General features: G+C 43.2%; 1 protein-coding gene and 1 long non-coding RNA gene across 3 annotated transcripts in view; one reads left to right on the top strand and one right to left on the bottom strand.

The window, feature by feature from the left end:
- The first annotated feature begins 781 nt into the window (after positions 1-781).
- The window catches only part of Myocd (myocardin), a 93,563-nt gene continuing 69,123 nt past the window's right edge, over positions 782-25,221 (top strand). Inside the window, exon 1 of one of the 2 annotated variants that reach the window (XM_059270918.1) lies at positions 782-1,152. In XM_059270918.1, coding sequence (XP_059126901.1) covers positions 1,098-1,152 — 55 coding nt within the window. In that variant the 5' untranslated portion in view covers positions 782-1,097. The remainder of the gene's footprint in view (positions 1,153-25,221) is intronic. The other variant, XM_059270919.1, reaches the window with a different exon arrangement.
- Positions 20,468-25,136, bottom strand: LOC131917222 (uncharacterized). Its single transcript, XR_009380638.1, has 2 exons — positions 24,996-25,136; positions 20,468-20,683 (listed from the first exon to the last, which is right to left on the bottom strand). It is a non-coding gene; the product is annotated as an uncharacterized LOC131917222 (long non-coding RNA).

The raw sequence follows: 25,221 nt of genomic DNA, 5'->3' as shown, positions 1-25,221 counted from the left end.
CAGTTCGATTTTTTTTTTTAATTTGTGCCTTTGTCTTACACAGAGTATTTGTTGTACGTAATGACGCACGTGGACCCCTGTTAGCCAGAGACCCCTAGAAACGTGCATCAGCGCCGCTTTGGGTGCGCGGTGAATTTCCCACTAGAGAAGGCACTGGGAAAGCCTCTGCACCTTTCCAACCTGGCATGTCCAAGCCCCCTGTCCTACCCTGTTGAGAACCCAGTAGGACACTCGACTCTTGCACCTTCCCCCTCCGTGCTCAGTCCCCAGACACCAAGTCTCTTGTGTCCCTAAAGAGGGCATCCATCCACAGCTAAAGGCTTTCGCCACCTTCTCGGACTCTCCTGGGCGGCTATAGCTGCTGCAAGATGTCCGGTCTCCTTGATGCACCACGGCTCGGATGCCAAGAAAAAGCGAGCGCTCCCGGGCATTGTAAGCCCGGCTTCTTGGGCAGGGCTCCAGCGGGTTCCGAGGGTGTCCCTTCCCGAGCCCTGCAGCAGGCTGGAGACACCAGGGTCGCGCACAGCCAACGCCGCAGGATACGCTCCGAACTCCGGGCGCCACCTGCAGCCTCCAGGCAGCCGACTTAGCAGTGTCTGTGCAGACTTCCGCCAAGGCCAGCAGCCGCGGCTTAATCTTCTGCAAAGAGTTAAGAGCGGGCTGCTGAGGCTCCCGGGGCCTCGCCGGGTCCCCCCAGGCTCCACCAGCCGCTCCTGATTGGCTGATCTCCTGTCAGTAGTAAAGAGGATCAGATAGCAAACTTGGGACCTTCATAAAGGCGTAGTGGCGATACTCCGCGACCGCTGGCAGCCTATGACATCAGTCAGGAACGCCTAGGATGCGGCTGCTCCTGGCCACCCTGAGAGGAGGAGGGTCCTGCCTGCTGGGAGTTAATTAGCCTCGCGCGCGGCGAGGGGGGAGGTGCCAGTTTTCTGGGGACACTGGCGGCCACTGTGCGTCCTCCTGCCCAAGGGAGCTCCCTGAGAGTTGGATGAATTCTGGGTTGTTAGCTGCTGTCCTCTGGGCTCCCGGGAGCCAGTTTCTGTTGGAAAGCAGGGGGCATCTGGCCAGCGACCAGCGGCTTGCTGAGACTCACCATGACACTTCTGGGGTCTGAGCACTCTTTGCTGATTAGAAGGAAGTTCCGATCAGGTAGAGTAAGGCGTCCAGCGCTCCTTCTTAAACTTTTCATTTCTACCGCTCTCCACTCAACTGCTTTCCGATGAATGCCTCGGGCCTGCGCTGGCGGCCGCCACTCTGTTCCCCCAAAGTAAACAGCTGTGTTTGACTGAATGCCTTCAAATGTCTTCCCTTTCACCTGTGTCGAGTGTGAGTTTTGTTTATGAATAATCCAATGTCTTTACTTTACTGTATTTCTCCTCTATCGATGAGTAGGAGTTTTCGAGGGGACTATCCAAAGGGAACAGTGTTGAAATGGGCAAATACGGGATCTGAAGTTAAGAGAGTGGGCGCGTTATCAGCTACAACTGCTGAGAAGATGAACCTAGTGCTGTGTGTCAAGTCCAGGGGTCACTTAACATGTAGTAATCCAAACAAATGTATTTCCCAAAAAAGTCACTTGGAGGAAGTAAAAATAGCGAATTTGGAGCACACTAAGAATTTAAAATGACATCACCATGGGGGAAAAAAAAAACTCAGTGCCACAAATATTTTTTCCCAAACCATCTGATATTTATAAATGGACAGTTTTCCCTAAAATTGTTGTATTAGTGACACACAGGGAAACTTCTGATGGGACAGTCCAGAGAGGTGAGTAGAGAAGGAAAGGGTTTGTCTGGAGGCCTACAGAAGGTGCAGGAGTGTGGGTTCCCACATCACTATCCCAGTAGGGCCACCTCGCTTTGCTTGTTATTGCTTTTATAATGGTGGTAACAGACCATTCATTGATGGCGGAACACAACTTCTAAGAAAGATGCTTTTGATGAGAGTTCTGGTGGGAGCCTTCTGGGTAACAGGTGTCGGCTGGATGCTGGTGTCGTTCCTTCTCAATCGCTTTCGTTGGTGCTTCTGAACGGGCTACACAATTATTTGATTTGAGATGGGTGGTTCAAAAGTGAGTACAGTGGCTGATGGGCCACAAGGAGCCTCTGTGACTGCCTTTGTTACTCCTGGTCCTTAGGTGTCTGTGGGACCCACTACAGATTTTCTAAGGCTCTATATAGTGAGGCAAGTTGAAAATTCAAGAGCTTAAGTGGCCACAAGCCAGAGTGCCCCTGCAGCTCTGGGGCATATCTCCTAGCCACTAGCCATCAGTGTTAGCCGTGGATTTCATCTGTCCTCTCCTTTCCACGTTGAGGAGAAGGTGGTTGTTCATCAGAGACTTCACATGCTTGTTAACTTGCTCCAAACTGCAAGGCAATACTGCCACCTTTCTGAAGAAGTGAGGATGGCCTTTTGTTTTTGCATTAAGCTGAGTTTATTTCAAATGCTCCTGTATGGTTTAATGGGGGTAGAGGGAGAGATAGGGAGAGGCTGGTTCATCTCTAAAAGGATTTGGTGATGCTCTGGAGAGTGGGCTTGCAAAACAGATTTATCAAGGAACCCTTCAGCTAACATACAATGGGGAGGAAAGTCAATGTTTGCACTATTCCAATCCCCACCTCTGTGGATTTGTGGAGGCCTGAGACCTCCAGCTGGACCCTGCAGATCTTTATCCTGGAACTTTGGAGAAATCCAACCTTACTTCTTTTCAGGCCGCTGTGTCATAAGGAAGGTAGTTTTGGGAAGCACGATACAGAAGCAGGAAGTTTAACCCTCCATCTTTGATAAACGGGGGAACTGGAATCTGGGATGGCCAAAGCAAGTTGTGTATCTGAGACGCCATGGTTGATAATCTCATACAAAGTGAAGAAAAACATACAGCTTGTAAAATTGTAAATTGTGATGGGTGGGTACTGGGTACCCTTTCTGGATGGCATAACCACAGTGGGCAGATGGCCCCCAAGACCTGGCTGGCAAGGGGACTTTGCTTCACTTTGTGGCTAACAGTGAATGAGGAGGGCTTCCACTTTACCTTAATTTCTCTCTCTCTCTCTCTCTCTCTCTCTCTCTCTCTCTCTCTCTCTCTCTCTCTCTCTCTCTCCTTCCTCTTCCCTCTCAACCACCCTGTCCTGCTTCTTGTGCCTCCTCTTCTTTCTTGAGGGACTCCAGATGCAAGCTCAAAACCTCCTATGTGGCAGTGAATAGTCACTTCAATAGTAGACCGTGGTATTATGATTTTAAAATTAGTATTTCAAAACTAACTGAAACCCAATTGCTTTGCAATGATAGCAATGAGCACATTCACAGTCTGCACAGTTCCTTTCATTCTGAAATTGGCATGGATAGCAACAATGTCTTATCAACTTTCCACTAACTCTGTCCAAGTAACCTCGTGATTAAGTGACTGATCCACCATAGGAGTTGGGGACTCTGAGTGTTTACATTTGTAACATGTTTGGTGATGTAAATTAATCTTACCTGACAGAGGCAGGGTGTCACAGCTGAGTGCAGGCGTCTCAGCCGAAGTAGCTGGGTTTTCAGCCATCACCTCTTCTACCTTTTGGCTATATGACCTTTGACCTAGGCCAGAGTCATAATTCTCCCTGTCTTACTCATCTCACACCTGAATAATGAAGGTGTTGCTAGGGTGCTTATAAGAGCTAAATCTGATACCACAAACAGATTAGTTAGGACACAGACCAACGCTGGTTGCCCTCAGGACTAATGCTCTTTGGCGCTGGGATCCTCAATCTGCCATTGCTTCCCTCCAGACCTTGGTTACTTAACTTGTAGATGTCCAAGTGGAAAGAAGTGGTTTCTTAGGCCCCTCTGGTGTTATGCATGGCTCTTGGAAGGCATAAAGATTGTATGGGAACAAGCGAGATGATTAGGCTGCATGGCCATGGGGGATAACTAGGAGGCAGCTTACCTACACGTAAGATGGTTATTTTTAAACTGATCGCGTTTTTACAGTGTTTATTTTCCCACTGTTAATTCAATACTTGTAATTGGTGTCACTTTCTGCAGTTTTTCTTAATATCAGTCTTTGTGTCCGCAAAGCACAAGGACACACGCATAAACACAGGGAAATCGAAAAGAAAGAGGTTCCCTCCTGGTTTTTGTTTCAAATGAAAACCATGCGTGTCCAATTTTTTCCCCTTTTGTCTCCCTCTTACCCATCTCAAACAGCCTAAACCAAAGCAGTCTCTAGTACCTGGGGTTGCCAGCCTTACCTCCTCATAAATGTAGACTTGTCAGATTCAGCAAACAGAACACCCTGTTCAGTTTTAATTTTGAACAAACAATGATAAGCTTTCAGTATTTATCAATATTTAGGACAAAGTTTTCTCTGAAATGCACATTTCACTGTGCCTGTAATATTTTCCTTGGCAATCACCTACAGTCCCAGGACTGTTTCTCCAATGTTCTGCTGTCCTGTCCAATATCCCATGAGCCTCTTGAGATTTTGAGTCCCCTAAATTACAGAATTCATATCTCAGCTAGGACTCAGTCTGAGGTGGGGGGCAGCTTGAGAGGAAAGCTAGGTGATCAGGGACAGACCCAGGATTCAGAGGGAAGGAAGCCCACAGGTTTAGCTCTGCCTTCCTGGCAAGGAGGAGACCTGATAGCACATAGCTGTAGCTAAAAGAATCTTGGGATTATCAAAACAGGCAGTGAAGACCCAGTGCTCAGGATCCGGCCTCCCATGCATGTGAGTAGTTTCTTGTCCTCCAAGAGAAAGCCTGAGGAGTTCTGGACCCTTCCTGTCCCTCTGTCCTCCGCCCTGCAGACAATGTAGGAGGTTTACTAAGTCCTGCATTAATCTAGACCCTTAACAGAGATTGAATTGTGTCTCTTGTGAGCTGAGACCATTAGATGGAGAGACTGGTCACCGATTTACCATCATAGACACTACTGAAGGAATGTCCACTATACACCAGAAAAATCCTTGTGCTGCCTTGGCCGTTAACTAGTCTTATAGCCCTAGACAACACATTTAACCTAACGGAAGGACTTTTCCATTGCATATAACCTAGATGGATATGGATTTCATTCAGCTTCTTCAGATCTCGTTTTTATCAAATGTGAAGCAGAAGATTCATTAACTGATTCATCTCTGGTTATTCCAGCCTGAAGACTTTACTTCCCCTACACACACCCCCAACTGAATGGCTTTAACTGTTTTTGTAAAATTTTAAACACTATAAGCATTAGATTTTAAATACTAAGGCATTATCATAAGAGACTATAATTAATTGGACTTTAATGAATTTTATTTCAATTTTTAAATGGGAACCTTAACTCATCTTTCAATTGTTTATTTACTTTGTTTTTAAACCAGGTCACTCTCTAGGCCAGGCTAACCTGTAACTCACTATGTAGCCCAGGCTGGCCTAGAGCTGTGGTGATCCTCCTGCTCCAGCCTCCCAGTGCTGGGATTATAGACATGAGCCTCCATGCCCAGTGACACTTTGCATCTTTTGTAAAGGGCAAAACATTTTCAGTGTCTGACCAGGGCCACTTTCTTGAGACCATTGCATTTCCCTGAGTCCGGTAGCAGTGGGTTTGTTCACGGAGCTCGTGCTCCTCTGTCCCTGTCTGAGTTAGAGGCAAGAGCCCCGCCCTTCTGCCTTTCCTATTTTTATCCCCTATCCACTCAAAACCTTTGCACAGACTAAATATTTTACTTATTTATTGGTTTATTATTTTCCTACGTGTACAAGAAGAGTTCTTGCCTGCTTTTGGGTCACTGCTTTTATTCTCTACCACCTAGGCCAGGGCTCAGCACAGAAAAGGCACCCCACAAAACATGTGCTGAGAGCCGTGGGGGGGCGGTGTCACTCAGTAATATAGTATGTATTCAGCAGACTCGGGGTTTGATTCTCAGGACTTCTGTTAAATAAATACTCGTCTTATTTCTCACAAAGACTGTTCAAAAACAACTAAAGTGAGGTTATCTGTTTTGTAGGTACGTGGGTAGGTGTTGAAATTAACTTAAAAGGGGGTACAGAGATATAGGTGAGCACAGCACCGAGAACTACAGCTAGCTCTTATCTCCTTCGCAAGCAATAATTAGTGCCCAGAAAGCAATACAGTGTGTAGCAATTTCAAATCCAGAGTAATATCAAAGTGGGGGGAGGCTAGGAGAGATAGGTGGAATCCAAAGTAAGGAAGTAGGGAGTCTGGAAGTCATGACATGCATAATTACTATAGGCAGATTAATTAAATGAAATCACTTCTTGGCAGATGTTAGAAGTGTGGCTGTGTACCACACACCAGGGGCTGTGATAATTGAGTTGTGACCTCTGTTCCTTTCAAAGAGGCTGGAGATGGTGCCAGTGTGAGGGGGACTTGCCTAGCATGCAGAGGGGTCCAGGTTCATTCCCCAGCACTGGGAGGGGCATGTGACGGGGTGGGAAGTGGGTGTGCTTTTAAGGCCAGAGCAAGTGGCATTCATTTTATCCACCTTAGGGTGTGACAGGGATAGTCAGAAAATCTTTATATCGAATTGTATTGAGCTTGTTTCAGTGGTCTCTAACCCAACACAGATTAAATTGAAGAAAAACAGATATAGGGCAGAAGCCAAGTCCTCAGTCCCAGGGTTAGAATTTGACATGTTTAAGAAGAGCCTAACCTGAATGAGAGCAGCTGCGATTTACCCATAACAAGCTACCTAACAGATGGTGAGCAGGCACCGACCATCTCTGTCCAGGTGGGGATGGAGGAGCAGCAGGTGCATTCTGCAGGCACCTGCTTCCCATTACTATTTCCTCTACCCTGTAGGCAGAGGCATGTGGATGATACTATATCTTCCCTGACGGCATGATCTTGGGAAAGCCGGCTCTGCTCTCTGGGCCTCCATTTGCATGTTGGCAAAATGACTCATGGTCTCTGCAGCTGCAGGACTCTTTGAGGGAAAGATCTGTGACAGTTACTAAGGACTTATTTTACAGGGAGAAATCTTACTCTCCCCGTGGGAATGGCTTGCTTGACACACTGGCATGTGAGTTCCACAAGACAGAAACATGAAGTAGTTAAAAGATCTTAAAAAAAAAAAAAAAAAGTTCTTGATGGACATAAATAGGATTAACAACAATAACAGCCATTAGCCAAATGACTTTGCAATCTTATACTTTAAGTTCTTAGATTTTTCTACTTTATCAAGCAGGTAGTGGTTATTTTTTTTCCAAAAATTGTTAATAAATCAAGCTTTACTTAACTAGATGTGGATCACTATTCTTACACAAAACAGAGAGTTCGCCAAATTTTGTTCCAACAAGATGTATCGTTTATCCCCAGAAATCTACAATAAATAAGGCTCATTGCTGGCTTGATTTTTCCACAATGCCCCCAAATGCCCTATAGAATATTTGAAGGGAGAACAATATCTTCCTTTTCTCCTGTAGATGAGGGAAGATAAATTCTTTCACTCTTTTCCTGGAGGACTCAAGTGCAGTGGTCTCTCTGGATTGACGTTTGCTGCGTTCAGCCGTGTTACCTCCCTACCACAAGCTGTAAATTCAAAGTAAATGAAGTCCTTGTAACATTGTAAAATGTGTTTACCAGGTGATCTTTCATATAGGGACTTGGTGACCCTTGGTATGTGTAGCATTGACAAATGGATACATGTCTCTCAAATAGTTACTATGTTAAGAACAGGCACCTCTTGTCTGCTGCCCTCTTGAATGAACCCACAGATAAGGTTTCCCCAACCGAAGGGTACAGCTCCCTGCTGGGGCCTTTATTGAGTGGCACAAAGGCATCCACTATTTCTTAGAGAATTTAAGTGACCTCGTGGGGCATCTCCATTGCACAGATCACATGTGACATGATGAAAGTATCCTGTAAACGGTCCTGCCTTCACTTGTTTCTAGAAACACACTTCCTTTAGGAAGCCAGTGAGCCTTGGTGTCTGCATGGCTGTGGAAAGGGTTTTAGGTACAAGGAAAAGTTCCAGAAGTTTCAGTGAAGCTCAAAAAAATAAAACAAAACAAAGCAAAACAAAAAAATAGCTAAACACAGAGAGTCTTGTTCAACATGAATGGGACAGAAATCTCCTTGAAACTTGAAGGGAAAGGCCTTCCAGAAATTTGTTATAATAAGAGTATTAGTGTAAGTCTATCTGTTGTTCAGCATAATGTAGATATTTCCTTCTAGCTACTCAATAGAAGCATAATTCTGTTTTAAGACTCCATATCCCAAAAAGCATGTGTGTGGTAATTTACTAATCACTTGTATTGGAAAATTCAGTTATCTTTGGTTTCATGTATGCATACTACTACTCTGAAAAATCATTGTCCATAACTCTATGAAACCCTTTAAGACAGTGCTTTGCAGCTTGTGGGTCGTGACCCTTTTGGGGTTGAATGACCCTTTTGCAGGGGTTTCCTGAGATCATCAGAAAACACAGATGTTTACATTATGATTTGTAACAGTAGCAAAATTACAGTTCTGAAGGAGCAAGGAAAATTATTTTATGATTGGGGGTCACCACAACGTGAGAAACTGTATTAAAGGGTCGCAGCATTAGGAAGGTTGGGAACCACTGCTCTAGAACAAAAAGGGATCTTTACCTTGGCTGCTCTGAGAAATCCTCATTAGATAAGCACCTGAGTGTGGGAATAATGGAGTTGTTTTGTTACCCACGGTGGTGGCTGGCATTTTCATACCTAGACCAACCCTGACCTACTTCCCCAGGTGACAAATACTTGTCTGCTGTAGAAATGACTGGTCCTGTGTTCTTTTCCAATGGCAAGTGGTCTTCAGTGAGACTTGGGTCTTTTCAGGGTTTGTGTAGAAAGCTCTGTATTGTCTACTATTTAGGAAGCAGAGACTCCCAAATATAACAGATAACTTGTCAAAGAAGCAGGGTAGGAGTTTCTGAACCTATTGTCTGTGGTCTCATCCGGCCCTTAGAAAAGACTCGGGGGTGGGAATGATTCTCCCCAGTTACAAATGAAGAGGGAGAGCCTCAAGATGGTAAATGACTCAGAGACCAGATGTGAATCTATGTGTCCCACTGCATTGGGGTAATGTCGTCTTCCCCTCCTGCACATACACACATGCGTGCAACACACACACACACACACACACACACACACACACACACACACTTAAACCAGTGGGTTTAACAGACCTTCTTGCTACAGCTCCAAATATGGCCCCAGTTATTATCATCACCAAATAGTTACTAATGAAGCTACTTGTTTTAGTACTAATTAAAACATTCATACCACTCCTTATCTCAGGATTTTTATCCAACTTAACTAGTAAATATCATTTTTGTTTTGGAAGATAAAATTTCAAGAAAATTTTGGAAGCTAATTAAATAATGAGAAGAGACCTACTCTAAGACATTATACATAGATGTGTAAGAATTGTTTAGTAATTAAGATTCAGAATAAAAGAGCAAAATATTAGCAGTAGGCCAGGATCACATATGTGTGATCCTGCATACACATGTACACATACATATGCACTACCTATGCATATATTTATGTATAGAAAAAGGTATAGACTTACTCTTATGTGATAGCAGTTGTTCAAAATCACAGAAAAATATGTAATGAAAGTCTGCTGGAAAAGTTGATATCCATAAACTTTAAATAAATTCCATATAGATTAAAGAGTATGTGAAGTCTGTCAGATATCATAAAGGAAACAGTAGAGAACAATTTCATAATCTTGGCATGGGGCAGCTTTCCCATGCCTGCCTCCCCAGCCAGAGTACAAATAAAAATGGATGCATTTGCCACTTAAAATAAAAAACTTCACATAAAAAAAAGAACACCCAAAGAAACTTAAGTAGGTTGAAAAAATAATTCTGCAAAGTATATTCAAGACAAATTTTTTACAAAGATTTCTATTAAAAATAAGATTAAAAGCAAACAACACGAGAAAGAATTCAGAGGGGAAATGGTCAACAAACACATGAAACACACCAACCTAGTATCCAACCCATGGCCCAGGGACACATGGCCCTGGAATGTTAAGGACATGGTCCCACACAAAATCATAAACTTATTTAAAACAGTATGTGTATTTTTTAGTCTTTTTTCTATTTGTAACTCAATTGCACAGACCTTAAACATGAACTTTATAGATGACAATATTGAAGCCAAAATGTCAGCTATCCCTATCGATTCAAACCAAAAAGTCAGGATGCGGTATGGTTTGCAGGTCAAGTGAGCTAAATTTAAAATCTTGGTAACATTAAGTGCTGTATAAGTGTGAAGACATGGGTACATATATACTATCGGTGAGATGTACATAACTATAAACAATAATTGACATAATTTTGTATGAGTCTCACAAGACAGATTTTTTGTATGACTCTCATAATTAGCTATGAAACTTCAGGGTATCTAATATAAATTGTATATTATATATGTAATATATATATGTACAGGTACTTGGATTTTTGCTCTTGTTTTTGAGATAGAGTATTGCTGTATAACCCAGGTTGACCTATGTCTTGAAATCCTCCTGCCTCAGTCTTCTAAGTGTTGGCACACCTGTTACATCATAGTTTATAAGCCAGTGTGTACCTATAATTCCCGGCACTCAGGATGATCAATACTTCAGTTCTAGATTGGGCTACATAGGAAGATCTTACCTCAAATAAAAAACAACATGGTTTCTATTGTTTAACCTAAGAAAGATGGAAGCCACATAAATATTCACCTACAGAGACATGTTTAATTAAATGATGTTAAATGCATATGATAAAATAGAATATAATGCAAAGTAGAAACTGATTTAAAAAATACCATGTGGACTGATGCAGAAAGATCTCCAAGATTAGCTTCTTTTTTAGCATTTCTTTTAGATTTAATTATTTTATTTTATATGCATCAGTGTTTTATCTGTTCCTAGATATATGCACCATGTGTATGCCTGGTGCCCAGGGAGGCCAGAAAATGACCTCAGACCCCCCACACAACTGGAGTTACAGGTGTTTGTGAGACATCAAATGGGTTCTGGAAATAAAACCCAGGTCCTCTGGAAGAGCAACAAGTACTCTTAACCACTGATCCATGTCTATAGCCCAAGATTTGGAATTTTTAAAAACAGATTATGAAATGACTGGGCAGCATACTTTTATTTACACTTTTAAATTATGCATTAAAAATATATTAAAAGGAGAAGATACGTGTAACCTTAGTTAGAAAGACACCTGGACTCAGGCAGAGGAAGGTCTTTTCCGTTTGAATCTGTTTAAGATATGAATGGATTTGTGTTCACACCATTTTCAAGTTTGTCTAAAACGTAAGGAGAAATTCATGTCTTAGTGGAGGCTGGAAATACCTTATTTCTACAAGTCTTTAATCATGTTAATAAAACTTCAAGTATGAATTAGAAGATATAAATAATGTAATTAATTGGATTATGTATTTTAAGCCTCTGGCCTAACGGAGAATTAGATGACATAGACATAGAATATACATTTAATACACACATACACATGTCAATAAATTCTAAGTGTTAGATTCATTTCTTGAGCATAAGGCATCAAAAGAAAAAAAAAGTAAAAAAAAAATTATTGTAAAAGCTGAAATACTCTTAACAAGTCAGTAATCAAAACATAACCACAAATATGTCAACGTAACTTGTCCTTCCCGACTCTATTTTGGTCGATTCTTGAGTGTCTCCTACCCCTTCTGTAACACACAGGAATAACTTGGTCCTGGGGTCTATCTGTTGCTTTATTTTTAGGCCTTGGAGTGCTGCATGGGGGAGGGCAGGCATATGCTATCTTTCAGGAGCAATGGGATGAGGGATTGGCTGGACACCTGGGAAATGTATCTGTCCTCAAGTTCCCATCGGCCTCACAGGGCAACCGAGAGAGCCTTCTCCTCAGTCAAGGGGCTGAAAACACACAGACCCTAATATTAATTGACTGTCCCCCTTTCTCACCCCTTATCCAGCATCTTGCTTTCCACAAGTTTCAGTTAGCCATGATCAACCGTGATCTAAAAATACCAAAGAACACACTCCAGAAATTAAAAAACTGCATACTAAGTAGCTTTTAGTAAGATATATTATGAGTTTTCTATTTTAGTGAGGTATTATTAATATGCTCCTGTGCCAAATTTGTAACTAAATGTTACCATAGATACATTTGCATAGGGAAAAGTCAATACAGGGTCCAACATTATCAGAGTACTCAAGCTCTGAGGAAGCCTAAATGCTATGCCTAAGTCAATAGTACTCAATGCTGAAAATTTCTGATTTAAAATGTAAATTTAAGTCATTGCTAGAGTCTGTGGGCTTAGATTAAAATTTTAGTGTCACTCTGAATGAACCAGGCTTCATTGCAGCTCCCCTGACCCTCCATGTTCTTTTGTAAATGTGGGGACCAAGATGCTCCCTCGTGGAGAGTTCAGGAGGCTTTAGTGAGCAAGCATGTAAAAAGTGAGAAAGCAAGGCTCTATTTCTGTACTCAGGGAGCCACAGCAATGTCACATGCATGATTGGCATGTGACATTATATCATTATATTAAGGGGTCGTTCTATAATACTGTTATAGTGTGTTAGCTTACAACACTTAAAATTATTAGATGTCATTATAGAAATATTATTATATTAAGTCTGAATAACAACACGTCTGTCACAGTCATCTCTTATTACTTCCCAACTGGCTCTTCTTTATCATGTGTAAGAGCAATATAGGTCCTTAGTGTCATCACGGAATTTATCCTTTATTCTCTCAGGTACTTTTGATCACTTGTTCTCTCCCTTTCAAACAAGTGTTTGAAAGAGTTCTTGTCCTTCTCCATCTCCGTAGGGAAGTGGGTGACTCTATCCTAGATCTGGTTTGTATAGCTGTAGAGAGGTCCAGGTCTGGTCTGGGTTCTGACAAGGTCACCACCAGCTTATCGGCACTGGCAAAGGCTCTTTCTCAGGCACTGCCTAGAGTCTGAGCCTCTTCTACTATAATTGAAAATACTCTCCTGTCTAAAAATAGAGCCAGAGAGAGGAGCTCTCTCCAGAAAGAATCAAGTTTTCAGCATGGCATCTAATACCTTCTATTTCTATGATGCATTTTAACCCGCCCTTCCTTTACTATGACTAAGTCATGTCAATAAATGTTTATACTCCCACCAACTCTGCAAGCACAAGGCTGGCTATATAGTTGGGGAGAGTAGTGTTCATAGATGTAAAGATTAGTCCAAGGCCATGTAGGAGAAAGGACAACCACAGCTGCCTTCCAGCTTCCCACAAGGCCGGCCTGGAAACAGCCGTGAGGGAGAAGCAGAGGCAGGGGCAGGTGGTATCTGGTATCCAGACCAGCTTCTCTCTTGACAAAGCGTGCCCGGGCTTCAAGCTTTCACCACATAGCAGCATTTTTCACTGGGGTCAAGGCTGAGGAGGTGCATTAGAAGGTGAGTGGAGATCCAGAGCATGTAACTCAGTAAGGCCTGTGGCAGAAGAGGATGAGGCGTGATAGCAGCAGAGGGACGCTTGGCTGAGTGGAAGAGCCCGCCTTTGCCAATGGCCCCGCTGTTACATGTGGACTAGAAACTGACACCGCAGAATGTTCTAGATAGAAAATGTTCTGAAGTCTTCTCTTTGCTTCAAAGCCTGGTGTTTAAAGTAGAGTCACTACTATTTTCCTCTCTTAAAATATGATCATTAAATATTATAGTATCTATTAAGCATGTTATAATTTTCTACATTAAAATTTTAGTATTCCTATATATTGTGCACATGCATATATATGTATACAGCATACACATACTATGAGTGTAACATATAATAAACTTATCTACAACATGAGAGGATTAAAGATTTATATTTATATATCCTGCAGAAAAAAAATATTATGGGAAAAACTTGAACTATCCAATAAAGTGGAAATATCCAAATATACTGAAAACGATATATAATGGCTTGTAACTTATACATTAAATGCATGTTTTCAAAGAATAATGAGCTATAAAAATGGTTACAGTATAGGTAGAAGATTTCAAAACTGCACACATAATACAACTCCAATTCTGGTTGGGCACCCACCTCAATAACTCTCCACCTTCCTTTTTGAGAAGGTGTCTCTCCTGGAAGCTGGCCTTGCCTGGCCTTTGACATGGGTGCTGGAGATCAGAGCTCAGGTCCTCGAGTGTGTGCTTTATGGACCAAGTTATCTCCTCAGTTTTATGTATCAGGGTTTTAGAAAAGCTAAAGTCTGTGTGTTCAAAGACCACAGTCACGGGAGAAAAAGGAATCTCCTCTTCATTTAAGGAGAATATCTTTGCCCTTACAAACTATACCCTTGTTCCAAATTCTAATTCCCTCTTATTCCCAATTTTCTCTTGACTATAAACTATGTTAGTCTTGCTCATGTTTGTTTAGTTATTTATCATGATTCAAGAGATCTAATGGTCCTTATTACCCTATACTGTGTGTGTGATGATTTAGTCTCCTGAGGGATGGAGGTCAGAAAAGGGTGTGTGAGCTGTCCAAATCCACACAAGCACAGCATAGTAGAGCTGGACTTGAACTCTTATCTTCTGGCACCAGATCATGTGACCTCCCCATGAACAAACAGATATGAAACATAAATCAGAGTCCCTTTGCTAGAGGACCTCCCTCAGCAATGGCTTTCAAGGAAAGCAGGACAAATGGGAGGTCCCCCGCTACCCCACCCTTCCTGCTGTCCTCTCTGGGGTGTGTGCATGCTGTCTGCTTAATTCACTCATGGCTCAGCGCCACAGCACACATAAACAAGTGGGGAAAGCCTCTGGGAGGAATCTTGGTGCCCAAATGGAGCAATTTGTCTTCTGAAATTATTGTTTGAAATTGTTTATGTCAGTTGCCGAGTTTCTGTTCTGTACTTCGGGACCTGTTGGCAACGGAAGAAAAAGTGCCCCACAGCTGAGCAGTTCGCCTGGGCAGAGAGTACAGGTGACAGTGGGACCTGTAGCCTGCATGTCCCCCCGTGAGATTCACCACAACCCGACAGAGCACCCTGAGGATTATGGGGTCCTCGTTTAACCTAATTGATCCTTATCCTGTCCTATAAAGAGAGACTGACAGTGTGCTCGCCATCTCAGGTGAAACAGAAGCAATGACACAGGCCCCCATGACCTGTAAATAGAAAACTTGGACTTGAATGTGAGTGTCCTTGGCTTCAGAACCCATGCTTTCCACTTCCCTATGATGCTCCCACAGGCGCCTAAACCACCGGGGGCAGGGAGGGGCCAGAGAGCAGAATCCTAAACCACTGGACTTTTCCTTCTGTACTGAGGACACACATTGCAAATCCTGCCTCCTCCACCTCTGTGACATGCATGCCTCTGAGTCTCTACCGAGGCTCACCTTCCTCCGCCCTCTAATGCCTTGACATATTTTAGCATGAAGGCCCTAAGCCCACAGACCTGGCAGCTTTGTGAGTGAGAGAGAATTCCTTTTGAGGCACGAATTAGTCTTCTTCAAATGTTTTGACAAACCCAGAGTGTGGTGCTTAGAGGAAAGAACAGCTTCGCAGTGTTTGTGTGAACAGACATCTCTCTGAAACAACTTGAGCCTTTGCGTGAGGCGAGGTCATTGAAGGAACTGCTTGGAGATCGAAGGCCACACTCTGTTGGTATTCCGCTTGTTTTGACCCTCCAGATGCCTGGGCTAGAAGTGGGACTAAATTAATGTCTCCTAATCTCCTGAAAGGATGCAGAGAGTCAGGACACCCCTGAGGCTGAGGAAAGGGTAGAGGTCACCTGGCCTCATTCTTTCTGTGTGTGCATGCCTGTGCCAGCCACTGAGCCCAGTCCTATGCCCTGATTCTCCCACACCCTTTCCTTTCAAGGGCTATGGGAGTAATCTGGTCATCATGTTCTTCTCACAGTCTCCCCCTAGCAAGAGATGGTGGACGTTGGGCCCCTGTCATTTGTAGTCAGTGTGACAACGTGACTGTGCAATAAGCAGGCAACCCAAAGTCTTGCAGGGAACAATGAGTGGTGTCTGGTGCCAGGAAATGACAAGCCTGGGCTCAGCCATTAGTACTAAACACAAAGATAAATCCCTGACTCTCGGGCTTGTTGGTAACCATGTCCAGGATGGAAACAGGCACTCTAACTGTCCATTCTAGTTGCCCAGCTTTGTATCAGCCACTTCACTTTCTCTTTTCTGAGCAATTCGATGATGTCTTTATGCCTCACGTAGGAACATGGGAGACCCTCAAGTGCCGCGGTGACTTTTTCCCGGAGTTAGATAACGCCAGAGGGAGGGCGAAATTTGATAGGGGAATCCTAGGGCGAGCGATGGAGAGTGTTAGTGTGATATGTGTCTGTGTCAGCATTGAAATCACCAAAATATTGCTCCTGCTCAGTCTGCTCAGGGATTCACCCATCCATCAGCCAGTAGCTTTCCCAAATGTCTACCCACAGTGCCCTGGAAGGCAGCAGCAAGGCCAAGGACAGGAGAATGTGAAGATGTATCCAGCTTATCCCGGGTCAACATTAGCACAAAGAGAATGGTGAAGGCCTCACTTAGACACAGTTGTGACTGTCCTTCCCGGAGGATGGGGAAGGGGGGTGTCTTCAATGGGCTGGCCCTTCGCTGTCATGTTGACGGCTTGTGGTTTTCCCATGTGCTGTACAGAGCGGAGGCACTGTCAGCAGTCACCTGGGAGGCTTTTGTTCCTGCTTCCTCCAGGCTCCTAAGCATGCCAGTGGCCTTTGACTCATGTTGGTTATGTACAGTCTGGTCACCTTGGAAATAAGATAGTCTGAGGCAGTGGGATCACAAGTTTGAGCCCAGCTCGGTTCACACAATGAGACACCATCTCAAAAAAAGACAGAAATTAGATCAAATAAAAGGAGATCTCAAAGTAGCCCTTGGTGATATAGATGTTTTCTGCCACCAATGCGTCTCTTTACTACGAACACTGGGGATCTCTGTGGAAAAATAAAAGAAAAATAATAGGAAATTTGAAAAGCTGGCTAACAACAGAACGCTATCTCAGCTGTGCTGGTGTGCCCTGTGAAACTCAAGGGAAGTGCCAGGACTTGGGTGAAGATAAGCTGGAGCCAGAGGTTGGATCCTTCCACAGCTCTGGGAAGTGCTTGTCCACTCTGAGCCCCTCACCCACCTCCAGGACGGACCAGTTTTAGCATTGCTCGGTTCGTATGGTGGAAGCAACCATCGGTTCACACAGCCGGCTGGAATCAGTCATCAGACTTCTCCTAGTTACATTCCCAAACTGCCCAGGGAAATCCAGTCTGGCTGGGTGGCTGGCCAGCCTCAAAACACAAACTATGACCAGGAAGAAAGGCCACCAAGGGAACCATCGGAACTGCACAGGAACTGTGTGGACAGCCGAAGAGATGAACGTTTTCTAACAAACCTACAGGGAAAACATGCCAGAAAAGAGATCGAGGAAGGCGACACTCCTCACCACTTTTATTTCTCTTTCTGCCTCTAGTATATCACTCCCCACATACAAATGCACTCAGAGAGACGGAGAAAGACTAGAAAACTCTCTCTATTCCCAATTATTCTCAAATTACAGGCAGATGCTCCCACCCAGGGCATTCCTACAACCATAATTTTTCGTTTAGCGTCTTTTCACCTCTCTAAACTATAATAATCATCACATAGGTGGAGCTTTAATCACAGCTGGATCCCTCAGTCTGAAAGTATTTGGACAAGCAGTGGGTGGTCAGCAAATACTGCATGGATGGATGAATGGATGAGCGGACAGACGGACGGACAGACAGATGGATGGATGGATGGGTGGGTGGATAGATGGATGAATAAATGAACAAGGAGCTGAAGAGACGACACAGCAATTAAAAGCATGCACAGCAGTTCCCAGCACACACATCTGTGCAACTCACAACCTCCAGTTCCTGAGCAGCCGATCAGCTCTGGCCTTTGAGGGCACCGCACGCACTCAGATGTACATACCCACACACATAAACATAATTAAAAACATGGTAATACATCTTTTAAAAGTCTGTGAGAAATAACATCATGTAAGTTTGGTTTCTGTACGTTTCTGTCTTTTTGCCTCTGTCTCTTTTTCTGTTTCACATCTGTCCTCTCCAACCACCTGTCCCTAATTTATTGCTGAAACTAAGTGTGTGTGTGTGTGTGTGTGTGTGTGTGTTGTGTGTGTGTGTGTGTGTGTGTGTGTGTGTGTGTTTGCGTTTGCTCTTTTTCCTCACATCCACTTTCTTTTCCATTCCCAAGTGGACTTTCAAGATTTATCCACAGATAGTGACAGTCTCCAAATCAGCTTTGTGTCACAGTCATGTGTACATCATATTAGGGATCGAAAAATGTCAGTGTTACCATATTATTCTGCAGGAAAAATTGTAAACACTTAAGAGGAACATTCCCATTCTTCCTCGATATCATGCGTACCACTGCCCATGGGGACTTTCCCTCAATGATGCCAACTAAGAGATAAGGTTTACTTTGTGGGTCTCAATGGAAAATGACAATACTAGGTCTTTGTTCAAAAATGATTAAGAATTTTTAAATGATGGTGGCATGATAATAAGCGAAGACTGGGGCCTTCTAAGAATGGAGCCCCATGACAGCACAGGTCACACACACAGGAAGCTAGCCCTGGCCAGGATATGCCATGCTTAATCCAGAATTCAAGTCTTATATATGTTATTCCATTGGTCAAGAATTCTCTATTCAGAGGGTTGGAGAGATTGTTCAGTGCCTAAGAGCACTTGGTGCTAGTCCAGAGTTCAGTCCCTGTATACACGTTAAATGGCTCACAACCACCTGTAACTCCAGCTCCAGGGGACCAGGCACCCCCTTGTAGTCTCTCAGACACCCATACACACATGGCACACACTTAAACAGACATATAAATAAAAAGTAAAAATAAATAATTCCCTCTCTCAGGTAAGATCTTCCTCACGAAAGTTTTTAAGGCTCAGACTTTTTGTCCTTGGTAGAGACCCATCTTCAATCACCCATGACCCAACACTTTGCTCACCTAACTCCAACATGCATTTCCTCCTCCTCAAGGGAAGATGGAGGCCTTGATTTCTTAGCATCCCCCTCAGTATCTAGAGAGAGCAGCCAAGAGTGCAGAAGTTTGAAAGATTCTTTGGGGCTGAGTGAGTTAAGGTCAGGAATGTGTGATCCCTAGCTTGGCCTGCCCTCTGCAGGGTCCTTGGGACCTGGCTTTTATAATTGGCCCCTTAGAAGCCAGAATAGAGCCCTGCAGTTGGATCTCACAGGCTTATCTTGGACTTTGAATGTAATGCTAAGAAAGATTACAAGCAATAAGATAATCTCCTGGTGGAAAGTGCTAGAGATGAGGGGAAATCTCAGAGCTCCAGATCTGGAGGCTCATAAAGAGAGAGCCTTGTCAAAAGCAAAGCCAAGTGGCATGAAGCACTGGCCCTCCAAGGAGCCTTGGAGCTCACAATGAGCTCATCTCTCCCCTTCTACAGGGAAAACCAAAGCTGGTGAGATGAAGCATCCTAGCCAAGGTCACATGATGGCTATGCAGGAGGAGGGATGGGAACTGGTCTCCTGAACTCACACATGACTTGCCAGGTGCATCTTGATGACACAGTGAAGCAGACCGAACTTGGAGACTTTCTAGTCACTACTCGTATATATTTTGCTTATTTGCACAGAAGAAATTAAATGTATGTCCAGCTTATTTTTGACAATATTTTTATTGATTCCTTGAGAATTCCGTTCAAGGTATTCTGATCATATTCACCCCCTCAAACTCCTCCTGTAACTACCTGTTCCACTTTCTCATCACTGCCCACTCAATTTTGAGATTTTATTATTATTATTATTATTATTATTATTATTATTATTATTATCATTGTCATTGTCATTATTAATTTCTCCACCACATTTTGTTTGCATTTGTCCAGGTAATCTTAGGAATGAGGCCTGCCCTGGTGTATAGACAGCCTATCAGGGGTCACATAATTAAAGAAAACCAGTGCAACTCATTTTAAAATATGCAGCCTTCCAAGTTCTTCTGTTTTCATTCCAGAACATGCTATTTTTTCTTCTGTCAGATTTCAACTAAACAAATATTTTTTTTAAAGTTTGAAGTTGATACAGTAGCACACACCTATGTATCGTCCCAGCATGTGGAAGACTGAGGCAGGAAGACCTGTTTGATGGCGGCCTGGACTACATTTCAGGCTCAGGACCAGTCTGGGTTAGATAGTAAGATTATGTCTGCAAAGGAAAGGCAAAAAGACACTGAAAGTCCCAGACATTACAAGCTCATATGTAAGGAGGCTGGATCCCAGAGAGATGTATTTCTCTTATTACTATTGTGAAATGTTACTGGGGTGCACAGGTTTCCTTGGTAACATTTGGAAAGTTATTTTCCTCTTTCTGTATTGACAAGAAAAAGGCATCCCTCAGACTGCAATTTGCGGAATACTGGGAAGTAAGACTGGGAAGTGGCTTTGTGAATGATGGGCTACAGGATTCTTACACATTATTCTCTATCGTTCAGTCACCCTGTTTTCATAATTTTTATTTTCCTTTCTTCATGAGGTAATATATTACATGGGAGAGAACTGCAAATTATGTCATGATCTTGATGAGCTTTCAGCAAAAATTAACTTGTAAGTCATAAAACGTATCCTGTCAGACCAAGTATTCGTGTGTTTCTCCAGAGAAGATGAGCATTCCCAGAGACCATGGAGGTTGCAATAGGTAGAGTTGCACAAGCCTGCCAAGACAAGACAAGGGGAATTCACAACAGATAGATCGAGGACGATCCTGTGGGGCAAAAGTGAACATAACTTGAACAGACGTCAGTACTGTAATGGTGTTGAGGAAGCAGCGTATCCATGGGGACATGGTTGGGCAAAGGTGATGCTGTTGGCAATGATAGCTTATTTGGTGGAAGAAATAGATTCCAGGAATGTTGGTGATTACTTCATGATGAAACATTGTGGAAAGAAAGTGGACAATAAGTATTAGGGAACACAGAGGCACCTGGTATCATTGTGGAAACACAGAGAGACCTTGTATCCTTGTCTGGGGACAAGAGTAAGGCAAAAAAGCTCAGCCACGATGCATGGAGAAAGACGACTGTCTCCCTCCATCTTGAATGACAACAGAGAGGCTTCCTGGCTTCTGTTAGACCTCCCAGCTCTGTCATCGCAGCCAAAATTGAGGCACGGGTTGCTATTCAACCCATGCTTATATAAGTGATTCTTGTACCGCTTGTGCTTCCGAATTTATCTAAACAGTTGACCACACAGCCAGCCATTCTGAAAACCGTACGGCGAACTCTTGCTGTGGAAGCAGAAGTCGGTTTTCTTTTCTTCCTTTTGTCAAAATCAAACAAAACTGTAGGGATGAATTTACGATAAAGGAACTTTGTGAATAAACAATTGCGATCTGGACACAGAGAGAGAGAGCAGAGTGGCATCTCCTGGGTCAGATCATAGAGAAAGCTAAGGGTGTATTAGAACAGAAATCTGTGTGGTTCATTTTGAATGAAAGCTCATTGGCACTTCAGTGCCTGGGGGACCTGGCAAGCTTCGATTGGCCAGCAAGGTGACAACTGTTATGTCTTACTGTAGCAACTGACAGTCCTAAATCATTATTAAGCAACCGTCATCTTAGTGGTTGACTTCAGCACTTCATTTTCTTCCTATGGCCCCACAGCTCCCTTTCACTGGTCTGGAGAAGAAAGGACCTATTTTGTATAATGAAGGTCACAAGCTCCCCTCCCCCATCCTTCTCCTTCCTCCCCTACTCTTCTTCCCTTCCTTCCTTCCTCCCTTCCTCTCTCTTTCCTTCTTTAAAAGCTCAAGATCTAAGCGTGATGGTGCATACCTATAGCCTTGGCTACTCCAGAGGCTGAGGCAGGAGGATTGATTGAGCTCGATACGTTAGGAACTGTTAGGCCATGTACAACTCCAAACTCCATTTTTTTTTTTAAAGATTGCTATCCATTCCCTGTTGGAGGGAGACAGCTCCTGACGGGAGTGACAGTGTGGCCTCACAGTCCAGACTTACCAGTTCCCTTGGTCTATCTCTCAAATCCCTCCTGGGGTGGGACTTGGTGTGCTCCTCATTTCTATTAAGTACACACAAACTCTCTCTCTCTCTCTCTCTCTCTCTCTCTCTCTCTCTCTCTCTCTCTCTCTCTCTCACACACACACACACACACACACACACACACCTTGTTATTACAATTAAAAAGTTAAAACTGTCTCCCTGTCCTGTGTGTCCCCCCCTCTTGTCCACTTCCTTATTCTTTCCCTTTACACCCTCTTCTCTAAATCCTTAGAATGTTCATAACTAACTCAGATGCAGATTTAGTCCCCCTGAAGCACCTCTACCTGTGTTTGTAAATACTTGAGGCTTACTTCTGTGGATTCATTTGCAGGAATGAGATAGGTTACTCACTATTGTTTGATCCCCGAGATGTTGTTACTGCTAGAAATGGTCCCCAAATGGCTTGGGACATCTAAAGTATAGCTGTGTAACTGGATGAGGGAAAGGGAGGTCTAGTCTATCCCAAAGGAGACTGCCACACTCTAGTGTATAGGATATGTTGAAATCAGATCTAAACTCAGCTACCACCAAACAAAACTAGGCATTAAGGCCAGAATATGAAGAAAGTAAAAAAGGTTGAAGGTATAGACGTTGAATAATATGAAATATTTGATATCTAAAATGAAATTAAAGTTTGAAAACAGAGCCTTTGGTAACACTATACTAAAATTAGTTCCAGACACATTGGAAGTCAAATGCAGAAAACAAAACCATAAAAAACAATCTAAGGTTAGAGTGATGGCTCATCTGTGAAGTGGTTGGCACACAAGCATGAGGACCTGAGTTTGGATCCCCGGCATCCATGTAAAAGCTTCCATGTGTAGCAGTGTGTACTTGCCGTCCTAGAGCTGGGGAGGCTGAGACTGGTGCATCTTTGGAGCTCAGTAGCCAGCCAGCCTAGATGAACTGGTGATCTCAGCTTCACTGAGAAAACTTATCTCAAAAAATAAGGCAGGGAGTAATAGAGGAACACACCCAAAGTTGACATCTGGTCTCTACATGCAACAAATAAACATGTACATACACACTGTACACACAAACAGACATGCCACACACTATGCACACATACAAAAATATGTATGAGGAAACTCAAATACACAAATAATCTCATGTATACTGAAATAGAGATCTCTCTGAGTCTATAGCAAATGTAGAAAACATCAAAGAATTTCTTAATTTTTAAAAGATTAATTGTATTTTTATTTATGTATCTGCAACTAACTTGTATGTGTGGGTACCCACAGAGGCCAGAAGAGGGCTTTGGATCCCCTGAAGCTGGAGTTACAGGAAGTTGTGAGCAGCCCGGCATGGGCACTGGGTACTGAATGCAGGACCTCTGGAAAAGCAACTAGTGCTTTTAGCTGCTGAGCCATCTCCGCAGTCCTTCATAAAACAATTTTTAAAGGACTGCATGTAGAAATGTTAACTGTCCCAAATCATCGCAAATAAAGTTGAAAGACAAACTGGAAACACAGGAAAATTTACGACACAGGTAACTATGCTTAATTGTACTTTAAATATAAATAGCTTTCCCAAATCTATATAAAAAATATTCCCCAGGCCGGGCAGTTGTGGTGCACACCTTTAATCTCAGCACTCGGGATGCAGAGGCAGGCAGATCTCTGTGAGTTCGAGGCCAGCCTGGTCTACAAAGTGAGTTCCAGGAAAGGTGCAAAGCTACACAGAGAAACCCTGTCTTGAAAAACCAAAATATGTATATAACATATATATATATATATATGTTATATACATTCCCCAAAGAATATTTGGCCAAGAATGTTATTGGGAAATTTGCCAAAATGAAAAAAAAAATACTAATGATCAAAAGATACATTAAAAATATATTTGATTCATTAAAAGCCCTTCAATAGGATATCATAATTACTTAAGTTAGCAAAGCCATTTTTCATTACGGCGTCTTCTGAGACTATAGAATGTTACGTCTTTACTTATTAGAGAAAGAAAGTAAACCTATAATAACAGAGACTAGAGGTGGTGTACAAAGAACTTCTAAGTGGTCATTAAAGACAGATGCATACACACAAGAAGTGACACTACATTACAGGTTAAAAAGCAGGACACTAAGTATTTTGAAAACATATCTTAGGTGGAGATGTAGCTCAGGAACAGAGCCCTTGCCAAGCATGCTAGAAACCCTGGATTCCATGTCCAGGATCAACCAACACTCACAGCTCCATTTTCATACACTATAGTTTCTTTTATATATATATACTTATGTACACATGCATGCATGGTGCCAGGGATGGAGGTCAGGGCCTGTGCATGTTAGGTAAGTACCTGACCACTGAACTACATCTCTTACTAGCATTCCCATTTCTATATCTGCCTGTTGGTCAAAGCTTATTCTCGTTTAACCCCAGATCTGTTAAACAATGTTCTACAGGAAGGGACCCAGGGACACTTATGGTTTTCATCAGGGTCAAAGGTACACTGGAGAAATGTCGCCTCTTCCTTCAGTATAGCTGCAACTGGGGTCCAGTGAGGCAGGGAGCTGTTTGAGGCCATAGCAAGAACGGCTTCCAAAGATTCCCATGCTGTACTCCTAATGAGCCATCACCCTCAAGAGCATCGTATTTATTGAGACATAGCCTCCTCCTTCTGTCAACCAGGTAACAGACTCAAGCCCGTTGTTCGGCTTTGGGTAACAATCTTTCTTTGTTGATAGCAAGTGGAAAGTTTTCCGTTCCTTCCCTGTTCCCTAGCAATGTGACATTTTCAAACAGTAGCACAAAGCTCTTTAAATAGCCAAGATCCATTTCCACTCTACCATGACTCAGTAACAGCCACAGGATTCTTCTCAAACTTTCCTAAAAATGTCATCTTTGGGCTAGACTCAAGAAGAACATTTCAGCCGTGGAAGCACATTTTCCACTCTGTCAGGAATGAGGGAGAGCATGGGCTTGGAACATAAAGTGTTTTGCAATCCTCAGAAAAGCAACACTTCTCACCAAAGCCATAGCAACCACTCCGTGTAATGCTGTCACCGCCCAATCACTCAGGGGCCTTGTGTTCTTATCAGCGACTCTGTGGGGACCATCACCTGTGGTCCTCGGAACAGCTACCTGGCTGACTGTGGGCTCCACAGAGAATGGCACCCCCTGTGACTGTTGCCATGGGGATACTGTAGGCAGGGAATTCTAACCAAGCATTCTTATGCTGAGTTGCCAACCGGGC

Source organism: Peromyscus eremicus, chromosome 8a, assembly GCF_949786415.1.
Source record: "Peromyscus eremicus chromosome 8a, PerEre_H2_v1, whole genome shotgun sequence".
NCBI lineage: Eukaryota > Metazoa > Chordata > Mammalia > Rodentia > Cricetidae > Peromyscus > Peromyscus eremicus.
This window is presented reverse-complemented; position numbering and strand designations above follow the sequence as displayed.